Source organism: Trachurus japonicus, chromosome 19 (genome assembly GCF_045865225.1).
Source record: "Trachurus japonicus isolate A0001 chromosome 19, Traja_1.0".
NCBI lineage: Eukaryota > Metazoa > Chordata > Actinopteri > Carangiformes > Carangidae > Trachurus > Trachurus japonicus.
In genome coordinates this window covers 17,528,209-17,540,121 of record NC_140925.1, presented here as the reverse complement: position 1 = coordinate 17,540,121, position 11,913 = coordinate 17,528,209, and the positions used below count along the sequence as shown (strand labels likewise).

At 40.1% G+C, this 11,913-nt stretch overlaps 1 protein-coding gene across 2 annotated transcripts; it reads right to left on the bottom strand.

Moving 5' to 3' along the window:
- Nucleotides 1-349: 349 nt before the first annotated feature.
- tnfrsf13b (TNF receptor superfamily member 13B) lies at nucleotides 350-8,083 on the bottom strand. 2 transcript variants are annotated; one of them, XM_085761221.1, is made up of 5 exons: nucleotides 7,912-8,083; nucleotides 5,854-5,988; nucleotides 4,686-4,802; nucleotides 1,803-2,030; nucleotides 350-987 (listed from the first exon to the last, which is right to left on the bottom strand). In XM_085761221.1, the coding sequence occupies exons 2-5, from the start codon at nucleotides 5,966-5,968 to the stop codon at nucleotides 725-727; spliced, it is 723 nt and encodes a 240-aa protein (XP_085617347.1). In that variant the 5' UTR covers nucleotides 5,969-5,988; nucleotides 7,912-8,083; the 3' UTR covers nucleotides 350-724. The 2 variants fall into 2 exon arrangements, with proteins under 2 accessions (XP_085617347.1, XP_085617348.1); XM_085761222.1 differs by lacking the exon at nucleotides 4,686-4,802 and having other exon boundaries at nucleotides 623-987; nucleotides 7,912-7,970.
- Between the last annotated feature and the right edge of the window lie 3,830 nt (nucleotides 8,084-11,913).

The window sequence follows — 11,913 nt, the reverse complement described above, 5'->3', positions numbered from 1 at the left end:
AGCAGTGCTTATTCACTCATCACTTAATACAGTTTGTTTCCATTGAATATAGTATGGTGGGTTCAGTGGTATTGGTGGAAAATTGAACAAACAAGGGAAACTCCTGGGTGACAGTTGAGCCTGTGTGAATGAAGTTAACCTTTTCAGATAGATGCAGTCAGTTAGAGAGCTGTGTAACTGTTTTTGTATTTTTATTTTTTTTAGTTGCACCCCTTTTTCTACCCACACACTGAAAAAAAAACCAAACCTGAGATTTTGGGCTTAAACTGAATCAGTTGCTATGTTTCATCAGATATACAGTATGTTACAGACATTGTGTAGCTACTTCTGCATTATACGTTATGTTCTTTGTTTGCATATGACTGGATGGTTTTGTCATAGTCGTGAAAACTATTGACTAGATGTTTCCATTTCTTCCAGTGATGTTTCAAGGAGCTGAGTAGAAGAGCTGTTGTATGAGCTTGTCAGTATCCAGCCAGTTGTTAGCCGTACTTGCTGTGATTTGTTTATGTGAACCTCTTAACAGGAGACAAGAGGAAATGTGGAAAAAAAAAATCATCAGTCAATCTCAAAGTGTTGAGCAATCGACTAGTGAGCACTAATTGTTGCTGATGCGTTCCAGCCGTTGCCGCCTGTTAATTAAGAGGTTACCAGGTGTCATTAAAAACGCGCTCCCCTTCTAACGCAGTTTCACAATCGATTTGAGCCAAAGTCGATGACTCTCTCAGGTGTGTTGGGGACAGGACATGTTCTGATTTGAGCACATGGACCTCATCTCGCTGCCGCTTTCTGCTGGACCTCCAGAGGCGTGATGGTGGTTCTTGGCCCAGAGAGGCCCCCCATTCTGGGTCTGGACTCTGGGGAGGACGGGTTCTCTCAGCAGCCTGTCATTACTCTGGCTTAGTGGTTTCAGATCAGGGAAACAGTGAATGCACACGCAAGTCTCTGTGGGGCTGGAGTCATTTGATCTCGAACGTGTTACGTAATCTGTAGACAGAAAAGGGAGAGAAGACATGAAACAGATGCCAATTAGTTATGCTGGGATATTATAGAGGAAAAAACCTTAAGAGATCTGTCCATTTAATTTGATCCTTATTCTAATTTAAAGGGATAGTTGTTAACATTTTGGCAAATTGGCCCATTGCCATAATCCCTATAGTCATAGCAGTAGGTTTATTATCTTTAATTGTCGGTGCAAGTTAATTTTAGAACAGTGGAGCTGCTCAGAGCTACGCTACGGAGGCTAATGGGATTTCTTGGTTTCCCTCATCAAACTCATCAAATACACAATCCAACAACTCCAAAACACTCTTGTGGGCAAGTTGTGACATGCACATTCACCACGCTATGAGATAATAATGAAACGTTATGAGACAGAGTTGTTTTCGAGGCAAATGCAGAGATTGCTTGCTGAAAAACTGCCCCCAACGGGAATGCGCATCAGTTATGCATGAATTTACCTCAAAAACAACTCTGTCTCGTAACGTTCCGTTATTATCTCATATCGTGGTGAATGTGCAGGTCACAACTTGTCTACGAGAGCGTTTTGGAGTTGTTGAATTGTGTATTTGATGAGTTTGATGAGGGAAACCAAGAAATCCCATTAGCCTCCGTAGTGTAGATCTGAGCAGCTCACGGCTCTGCTCCGCCGTTCAAAAAATAGCTTGCACCGACACATAAAGGTAATGAACCTATACTGCTATATGGCAATGGACCAATTTGCCGAACTTTGTTGAACTATCCCTTTAACCGCTCACTGATTGGACTAATGTGGCCTTTGATAGTATCCACTCCACACTCACCTTTGGGGGATTGTCTCAGCTGGTTACCTGGCAGGCCGACCTCCTCGCCTGGCTGGATCGTAGTCTCCTGCTTGTGGTAAGCCTTCTTGGGCCCCGCCTTGGATGATCTGGTCCTGGATCCTCTCAGAAAGACCGCCAGGGTCAGAAACAAGCTAGAAAACAGCAGCACCACGCAGAGAGCCAGCAGGGAGTAGAGCAGGATGGTGGAGTCTTCCAGGGTTGATGGCACTGAGAGCACAGGAGGAGGCGCCGCAGGAGGGATGGATGGGAAGAATAATGGCTTTTAGTCATTAGAGCAAAAAACCTTCAAGACAAAATAGCATTGTTGGTTTTGACTGTTTCTAGATGCCAAGAGTTTTCCAGGTATTTGATTTCTTCCTCTTTTGTGTCGTTGTAAAACCTCTTAAAGGTCTGGCTTTTTGTGTTTACTCTTACTGTATGACATGATTTCAAGCCCTGCACTTTAGAACATTCAATTCAAATAAAACCCAAAATACTATGTTGTAAGTGTTGAATCTCAGGTTTGATTTCAGTAGGTTTACTTTAATACCCAAATAGCTTGTAGATCAAGGTGGATTTTAGATTTGGAATTGCAGACAACGCCACTTTGATCTACAATGTCTTTAGATTCTAAAGGATATTTTAGGTAGTTGGTTTGTACAGAAGACAAAGCAGAGGAAAACTGTGATATAGCAAACGAGCCGATAGATCAAGATCATCCACAAGTCTCAAGGATGAGCCTCTTGATCAGGGTGCAGCTCACAAAAACATACAGAAAGAAATGAGTAGAAATCTAGAACAAAGATATCTGGATTGACGAAACAAATCGACTTCAATCAGAATGAAGGAAAGAAGACAGTGTGAAGAAGAAGAGAGCAGCTCATGACCCAAAGTCACCACCTCAGTACAGTACATGGCTGCATTTTGAATGTGGAGCACTGGCTTTTATGGATGATTTCACTGCTGATGAAAAACAGAGGTCGACAGGAGCATTCTGTGTGGTCGCCTTCAGCCAAATGAGACAACATTCCATCAATCTTATCCTAATTAGAGGGCACAAAGAGGTTAAATATCCTCAACTGGCTGAATCAGTCATCTGAAGGCAGAGACCCCACAAGCAGAAGAAGGCTGGGGGAGAATCACCACACAAGAAGTATCTGCTGACGTCTATAGGTCAGATCCACCAATTTAAACAGTTTTCCACAAAGTATGAAATATGATCATTCTGTTTGACTGTGTATCCACTATTTCAATGCAAATTTGAAGCACAACAAAGCCTGTACAACTTTCCAAAGATGTGTTGTTTATTTTCTTTTTATATAGCATAACCTTTAAATGGGACATATTATGGAAATATCACTTTTTGAAGGCTCTTTAACATGTATTTGGGTGTTTGTCTTGCCTTCTGGCCCCTAAAATGTGAGAATTGACAAAAAAAAGACAGAAAAAGGTTTAAATCCATGTGGTTTTACGAGCTGTTCCCTCAGTTGTCTTACAACGATGTCATTAGTTTTCAAATTTGCATAACCCCACCCCTACCTGTGAGTACCAGCAGTGGTTCATTTGCATTTAAAGGGACAGGCACTGAAACCAGCCGTTCTGAACAGTTGCTGTTTTGGGGCGGATGAAAAGAGCTGTGATGTTTGATCCTTGGGGTATTTTGACCGAAGCATGGTCACAGATACTGTATGTCTTTAAGGCCCCGTCCAGACGAATACGCGGCTTCACCGAATCCGATCTTTTTCTTAATCGTTTTGAAAAAAATCTCCGTAAACACGGCATCGTTTTCAGAAATACCTGCGTCCACACGGATCCAGTGAAAACGACCCAAAACGCTGTAGTACATCCTCCAGGCGTGTGTGGAGCGTGTGGAGTATGTGTGGCGCTGCAGCTGTAATTCAATAGAAGAAGAAGTCCTCCGCTGTCTTCAAACTCAAACATGGGATTAAATGTTGACAGGGAGTCGTGTCAGAGTAAATATGACGATCAGTGATGATTAAACAGACGCGATTCAGCCGCAGCGTTGCGACCCGACGGGAGTCGGCCGTTTTTGTTGTTACGTCCATATACTGTAGGCTGTTGTGTAGCTGCTGCAGCGGTGTGTGTGTGTCTCAGGTTACAGGTAGAGCAGCGGGGGGCATGACATCATTGTTTCAGAAAAAACCTGTTTTGGCCATCCAGACGAAAACGCTGGGGCGCCGTTTTCAAATTTTCCCACTCTGGGACCCGTTTTTAAAAAATACCGTTTTCACCCCCCGAAAACGCCGGATCCGTGTGGATGCGAGGCCGATCCGATAAAGTATTTATCCGGATTCGAAAAAAACGGATTCGTGTGGACAACCTGTAAGACACCTGGGAACTATTTTAGTTTGTGTAAAAGGGGCATCATATGTCTCCTTTAAAGTTATTTATTCAAGTAGTCAAGCAGAATGTTAAAGAAAAGTCTTTGTGAGATATTTGAGTACTGATACATGTGTTCCTTTTTTTTGCATTGGATTAGTCAGCAGGGAAGAGGTGACAGAAGGAAATGAAGGGCAAATAGAGAAGGTGTGATAGCAACAAAGACCCCAACCAAATGAAACCTGGGATCCTTGTAGCCTCTTGTCAGCAGTCCAACCTCCGGGTCTCTACGCTATTCTCACTTTCTCCACCAACAGGCCTCTGTCTCTGGACAGGAGTATATCCAACCTCTTGTTATCTAACTGTTGGCTTTCCACAAAACTCAACGTCATCACTGTTTGTTTCTAATTTGGCCTGAGCTCCTTCTTTGTCACTGACATTTCAGTTGTCCACTGAGGTCCAACTTCATTAACCAAACAACAACATTAATACCTGACTAGTTAATTACAAACTCTAATCCAGGCCAGCAGGGTCAGTACTCACTCTGGCAGTGCTGGGAGCATTCTGCTGGATGTTTGCCACAAATCTCAGTGCACCTCATACATTTCTTCAGCAGCACATCATAGTAGTGGCCAGGCAGTGTCTTACAATGTGCAGACTCTAACGCAGGAAGACACGTGAAAGCAGTCAGGAGTAGTGGAGGACAGGATGACCTACAACATCTGTCCTGTTCATTCAGCTTGGTATTTTTAGTTTTCAAGAATAATCCTGGAGTTACCAATGCTTATCAAATGATCAATAAATGCTAATTCATCTTCCATAAGAAATAATCCCCTAAAAGCAGGTTGCATTCTTATCTTGTTCTGATCTGATGCTGTTTCCATTGCAAGGCAAATGAATAATTCTTGCTCGATTTGTAACTGACAGTTTCTATTTGAGACAAATTCAGTGAGTGAAAAATCAAAACTCATGTATTTGTCGCTCTGAAAATGTTGGCTCTCATCCAACCCCCGTAACTTTAGAACAACAAGGGCAAATAGAAACTGCTGGAGTAAATTATTTTGTAAAGAATTTTTTTATATATATTTTAGCCACCTGATCTCATCTGTTAGTGTCCAAGTGCACAAAATGTAATCTGTTGATTTTGTGTTCATAAGACACAAATTGTCCCTTGTTGGTGACAGCCAACATTTAGACATTTAATGAAATAGTAAAGAAATTAAATAAATTATATATACCAGTAAATATAATTATGGGGCAAACGGTTAAAATGGTTAGGCACTTACAGCTAACCCTTACCCCAGGTATCACAGACTAATCTAAAGCTTGGCCTCTGGTGATTTCTGTGGTATTATTTTGTGCTTCATTCCTAAACACATGTACACTCATACACTCATTTGACTATGTGAACAGCTCGGGATTATAGCAAATAGGGAAAAGCATTTATTAAGTACAATATTAAAAAGAAATGTCATCAAAATTTTGATGACAAAAAAAGAAAAAAACATTAATTCTGACAACAATTTATATCTAGGTACACTGCATATACTATAAGTGTATTAATATCAATACAATCAGACATTAGTAACAGCTTCAGCAGGGAATGTTCCTGTGACCTGTGACATTCAAACTTTGTGTGTTTCTTACACCTCTGTCTGTGTGTGTGTGTCTGTGTCTGTGTGTGTGTGTGTGTGTGTGTGTGTGTACTCACCACAGTAACTGATGCATCTGCTGTAAACTCGTTCTTGCTCGCACACTGAACGGCAGTTTATACATAATCTGGTCAAGGGGTCCCAGAACTGACCGTCAGCACAGCTGTCCTCCATCAGCCTCGAAAACCCTCACACTGATAAAACAGACACAGAGAGAGAAAACAGCTGTGACATGTGAGTATCTATAAATGTATGTACGTATATGTATATATTTATATTGGCAAAAGTGCTAGATTGGAAAATACAAAGCTTCAAAGTGTAAAATATTAACTGAATACTCACATGAAATAAGTGATGACCAAATTCTATATACCAATGAAATTAACAAATTCTCAAAAGTAAATGAACAAAAAGTTCATTATTATTTATAAATGCTTAGCAAGATGCACTTATAGATTTTAAACCCGTATTAAATGACATGTAAACTAAATATATACTGCATCTGACCAGGCTGGGACTGGTCAGATGCGTACATGAACTGATGAAGCCTCTTGGATGAGAGGTGAAACGTCTTCCTAGACAAATAACTAAGTCCAGTTGCTTTCGATTTAACCTCCTTTGAAAAAGTTTGTCTCAAAGGGCTTTACATGGCATCGTAACAACATCCTCTGTCCTTAGACCCTCACATCGACTGAGGAAAAACTCCATGGAAAACCCTTTTAACAGGGAAAAATCGGAGAAACCTCAGGGTGAGCAACAGAGGAGGGATCCCTCACCCAGGACGGACAGACATGCAATTGATGTTGTTACAGACAAGAGTTCAGGGGCCACATACAGCGCAATTTGATCTCAAGTGTGCTGGACCAGTAAAATAATATAATGATAATACATTTTACAAAACATATTATGAACAACCTGAAATTTTATTTGTACTTTCAACTATATAATGCCCCTTCTGTCTTAAATGTTGTTTGACACTTGGAAAATTCAGCCTTCAGGCTGGATTAGACCCTCTGGTGGGCCGGTTTTGCCCCGTGGGTTAGACTGTTTGGTTGTTACTTGTTGTAGGGCAGGTGTTTTTTGGGGGGCGTTTTTTATTCCTTTATTGCATAGGACAGTGCAGAGAACAGGAAAGCAGGTAGAGAGACTGGGGGAATGACATGCGGTAAAGATAATCTCAGTCAGTCGGGAGTCAAACGCGTGATCAGCGCTTCAGGAGCATACAAACATGGGACATGCTATCTAACCACCTGACCACCGAGAACCTCAGGGCAGGTTTTTTTTTATTTGTAAAATACTGTTTCAACTGAAATGTGTAAGAAGCAGCATCATATGAATGTGTGATTGTTATTGGAAAAAAACAGTTTGTATTCAAAGCAGGTGTCTTCCAGTATTTAAGAACTCTCTTCAAAGCTCACCCATTTCCACTGTTTTAAAACTTCTCTTAGAGCACAAGTGAACACTAGGCTACATCAACATGCCATCCTTCCAGAAACTTGTAAACTCCCATGGTTTCTGAGATTGTGTCAGTTGTCACACACAGTCCTCCTCGCTCTGGTGAGCGCTGTGTCAGCCGACTGTGAAAGATCCAAACCTCCTCCGCCCTCCACCGCTTTCACACACAGAAGTGTGAGCCGGATTCACTCTTGAGTATTTGTCACACTCTGATAATCAGAACTCAGCGTCTTACTGTGGCCCCTTCTCAGATTCAACATGATCAACATAAGAACAAGAATTTCATGTCATACTCTTTGTCTGATTCATATATTTTAGTATGTTTAGTTTTTCCTTTCCATTTATCTTTTTCTTTTTTTATATAGATATTTTAAGCTTCTCTTCTCTTCTCTTCTCTTCTCTTCTCTTCTCTTCTCTTCTCTTCTCTTCTCTTCTCTGTCATTTTCATTTTGTCTATGTGTTGGCTAAATGTAGCTGGAGTCAGACCAGTGTTCAGGGCAGTTAGCTTCCCTCGAACCCCTGACATGACACAAACTTAAATTCTTGTGTTCTTCTGTCCCACCTGGACCGTAACTATTGTCCTCAAGCCCTGAACACACATCATTCAGTTTTCTGATGTGACCTCCTGTAGGATGAGAAGGATATTTGAAGGGATCACTCACCTGGCGAGATGAAGACGCGCTGGGAGAATTCTTGGTTTGAGGCTGAGACTGAGACCGAGACGGGTCCTGTACTGAAGTTCAGCATAGAAGCTCATTTGAGTATGAACACACTGCCTGGGCTGGGACTTCCCCTTCCCCTCTGTGCGTATAACGAGGATCCCCCCAACCCACCACGGCACCACCCAACCTAACACTCATACTGACTCATTGCTGCCAGTCTAAAGTTTGACTATGATCAACAGGAAATATGCGTTATCCGGTCCTGATACAGACTTGGATTAAAGTCCCAACTTTAACTGTAACTGTCACCAGAACATCAATGTTGAGCTTGAAGGTTCAATCTTCACTAAATATATTTAACTCAAGATCCGCTCAGTTGTCATAGAGACAGCAGCTGATTACATTTGTTTTGATGCCATTTGTGCATATCTTTATGATCGGTGTCACTCTTTGGCTTAACCTTTTTACAATATATCATGAGAATGGACTTTATATTAATAGAGGGATTAAAGGGATACTTCACCCAAAATTGATTATTCACCAATTTTCTACTCACCGTCATGCCAACGAAGGGTTCGGAAAACATTTGGAGTTATCAAAATGCTTTTGGAGTTCCAGGGGGGGTCCAACTAGCAACAGATTTTCATATAATGGCGGCAGATAGTGCTCACTATTGAATCGTCCAAAACACACACTATGAAACATCCAAATACCTCCATACTGCGCGTCTGTACTGACCCAAGTGTCCTGAAGCTGCGACATGAAAAAGTTGTTCAGAAAAAAATAATTTGATCTCTGTTTTTAGCCTTGTTGTAGCAGTAGCTCCCAGTGACTGTATTGATGTTTGTGTGCATGCGAGATGTTCTTCCGTGTTTACAACGATAGGCACTCTAACAACGACGAACGAACATCTTGCTGCAGATTTCGTGCAAATCTCGCACAAACATCAACAGAGCCACTGGGAGCTACTGCTACAACAAGGCTAAAAACAGAGATCAAATTATTTTTTTACGAACAACTTTTTCATGTTGCGGCTTCAGGACACTTGGGTCAGTACGGACGAGCAGTATGGAGGTATTTGGATGTTTCATTGTGTGTGTGTTAGATTATTCAAAAGTGAGCACTATCCGCCGCCATTATATGAAAATCTGTTGCCAGCCGGACCCCCCCGGAACTCCTAAGGCGTTTTAATGACTCCAAAAGTTCTCCCAACCCTTCTTTGGCATGATGGTGAGTAGGAAATTGGTGAATTATCGATTTTGGATAATTGAACAAAACTATGTTTATTATACTGATAAAAGAGCTAGTGGTAATGCACATATTTTTCTCCAGAAATGTCAGGTTGTTCATAATGTTTTAGTTTTAGTACATAATGGATAGTTCACAAAATGTAAACATCTTATCCTAATGCATCTGGGTGTTCCAGTCCACATCATGTATACCAATTATAACACATTATAACTATATTTATAATGCATTATCAATGTGGGCATTGTCAGTGAGTTACTAACAATTATAACATATTATAATACCTGACCTTATAAGTCATGATAAAATGCTTTATAGTGTTTTATGATTATTGGTATAAAGCATAATGATCATTTATGAGTATAACTGCATTATAACTCATTAAGTATGGTTATAATGTGTTATAAAGTGTTACCAATAATTACAATTTCCATGTAGAAGGAGCTGTCTATTGCTTGGTTTAGTTTTATTAGTTTGTTTATTTGACATGAAAATGAGCTAAAATTGCAAATAACGGGAATATCTCAAATCTTAAGTGCAATAGATATTTAAATCTTTGTATAACCCTCCATAAGGTGACACTGCCAAAACTTCCAACTGCAACAATGACTCAGTGCTACAGTACAGGTATTAATGCAGGTGTGACTAATCCACTTTCTCAACATCAATATGAAACTGTTTTCGTATCATTCCACACAATGTGTTTTACTCTTGACTGAACACACCACTTGTTTTCAGTTTTACAACTCCACTTCAGTTCTGTGAAGATAGTGGATGGTATTTTAAAGCATGTCATAAACAATAATTGCCTGAGAGAGATGATATAAATAAGGTATGATAACTCAAAGAATCTTGAAGTCTTGCAGAGTTAATCAAGTTTATAATAGGCTAGTTAATAATAGTTCAATGAAGTTGTAGAAACCTACGAAGCTCTTTAACAATGTAACTACAACCTAATGTATATTAATGTGTCTGTGTAGTGAAATGTCAAATGAGGACATCAGAAAAGGTTGAAAAGTTTAAAACAAAACTTAAATAAATAAATGAGTAAAAATTTGACTAGAAAGCTTTGAGTTTCAATCTCAGAATTTCAGGGTGGTTTTAGAGTGCAGCTGTTTGATGCAAACGGAAATGATGAGGTGACAAGTCATTAAAAGGTGTTAGTTTTGTTTTACAACACACTAATTTTGTTCTGCCTCATGGCACCTGAGGCAAAGCTGGATGCAGCAGTATGGGAGTCCACTGCAGCCCGAGAACAACAGGTGCAGATGTGCTGGCAGCATGTGTGACTAAACTAAAGAGAAACATGGTCACAGAGCTCTGGCCATGATGTGCCTGGTCTATAAACAGTAATAACAATAAGCCTCTTGAGCCTGCAAGTCATCAGCGCACTGACAAAGACAAGATCCCCCACTGGCTTCCCATCCATTACTTCATAAGAACTGATGCCGGGTCTCTGCAGAGTCCAACAGACTAGATAAAATTTACACAGGGGTATTACAGTTTTTCTCCATTGGTTTGGCTCATTTCTTGAAACAGAAATTACATTCTCAAAACTCTAAGATCATTTGTCAAAACTGTCATATCCCTCCCAAAACAGCTCGCTCATGTGTCAAAACTAAATTCCTTTCTCATATAAATAGTCAGTACCCCCAAAATGCATCATCCCTTTGGTATTGTGTAAGCAATGCAAGTCAAAATGTTTCGTTGTTTTGTCACTAGCCTATGGCAGAGGACCATTGAAATATCCCTTATGTCCACCTCTCAGTCTTAGCCCAGTCCTTCACTGACTATTCTTTTTGTCTCGTTAACAGAATACAATTGTGTATAAAACTGAAAGAAAGAAAAAAGGATTTTAGGTAAAAGTAGCCTCTAAGGTTTGACATCACACATTGCACTGATGCTGCCAAGAAAAGGTAACCATTTTTATTCACACACATAAATTAACTTCCATAGATCAGAGTAAAAACAAAATATTACAGTTTTTCTCAATCGCGTTGGTGCTTTTCTCACATCACTCTTAACATTTGCACAACAGTTAGTGCATTTCTCAGAACAATTATTGCAAACTGCAAAACCTAGTGGATGACCTGCAAAAGCGCGTCACTTGCTCAAAATGGATTGTCCATCCCTCTAAAGCAAGTACTCATGTCAATGAAACTGTCAGTGTCGTCAAAATGAGAAGTCCTGACATCATCGTTTATGAACAAGATAGTCAAATGGCTTTGTCATGTTTTCATTAGGACACTTTATTCTCTAAGTGTTTTCCAATGCAAAAAGTGATGATACTACTGAAAATGCTCAAGACAGCACTATACACTACTAGTACAGCCATGTGAAAACTACAGTAAAGTTACACTTTACTGTATTTAGTGGAGATACTGACTATGTATGTTTCACATTTCTACTGCATATGCTCTTTGCAATTCTGATTTGTTCACAGCATTGTGCAAAGGAAAAATACACTACAGTCATCTACAACAAACATAAGAAACACTCTTTGGGTACAACTTTACGTAAACTATGTTGCAGTACATATAGTAACTGAACCTACAGAGTACTGTAAATCATTCCTGCACATCCAGACGTTCCAGTCACATTTTCATCTACATCACTCTGTCAATTGTAGCGATTGAAACAGATTCAATATTCCCAAAGATACAGTAATGTCATCCTTACATTGTATCTCTTTCAACCTTATGCCATTGTTTGTAATCACCATTGCACAAATGTCTTGTTCTTGTAGCAGAGTAA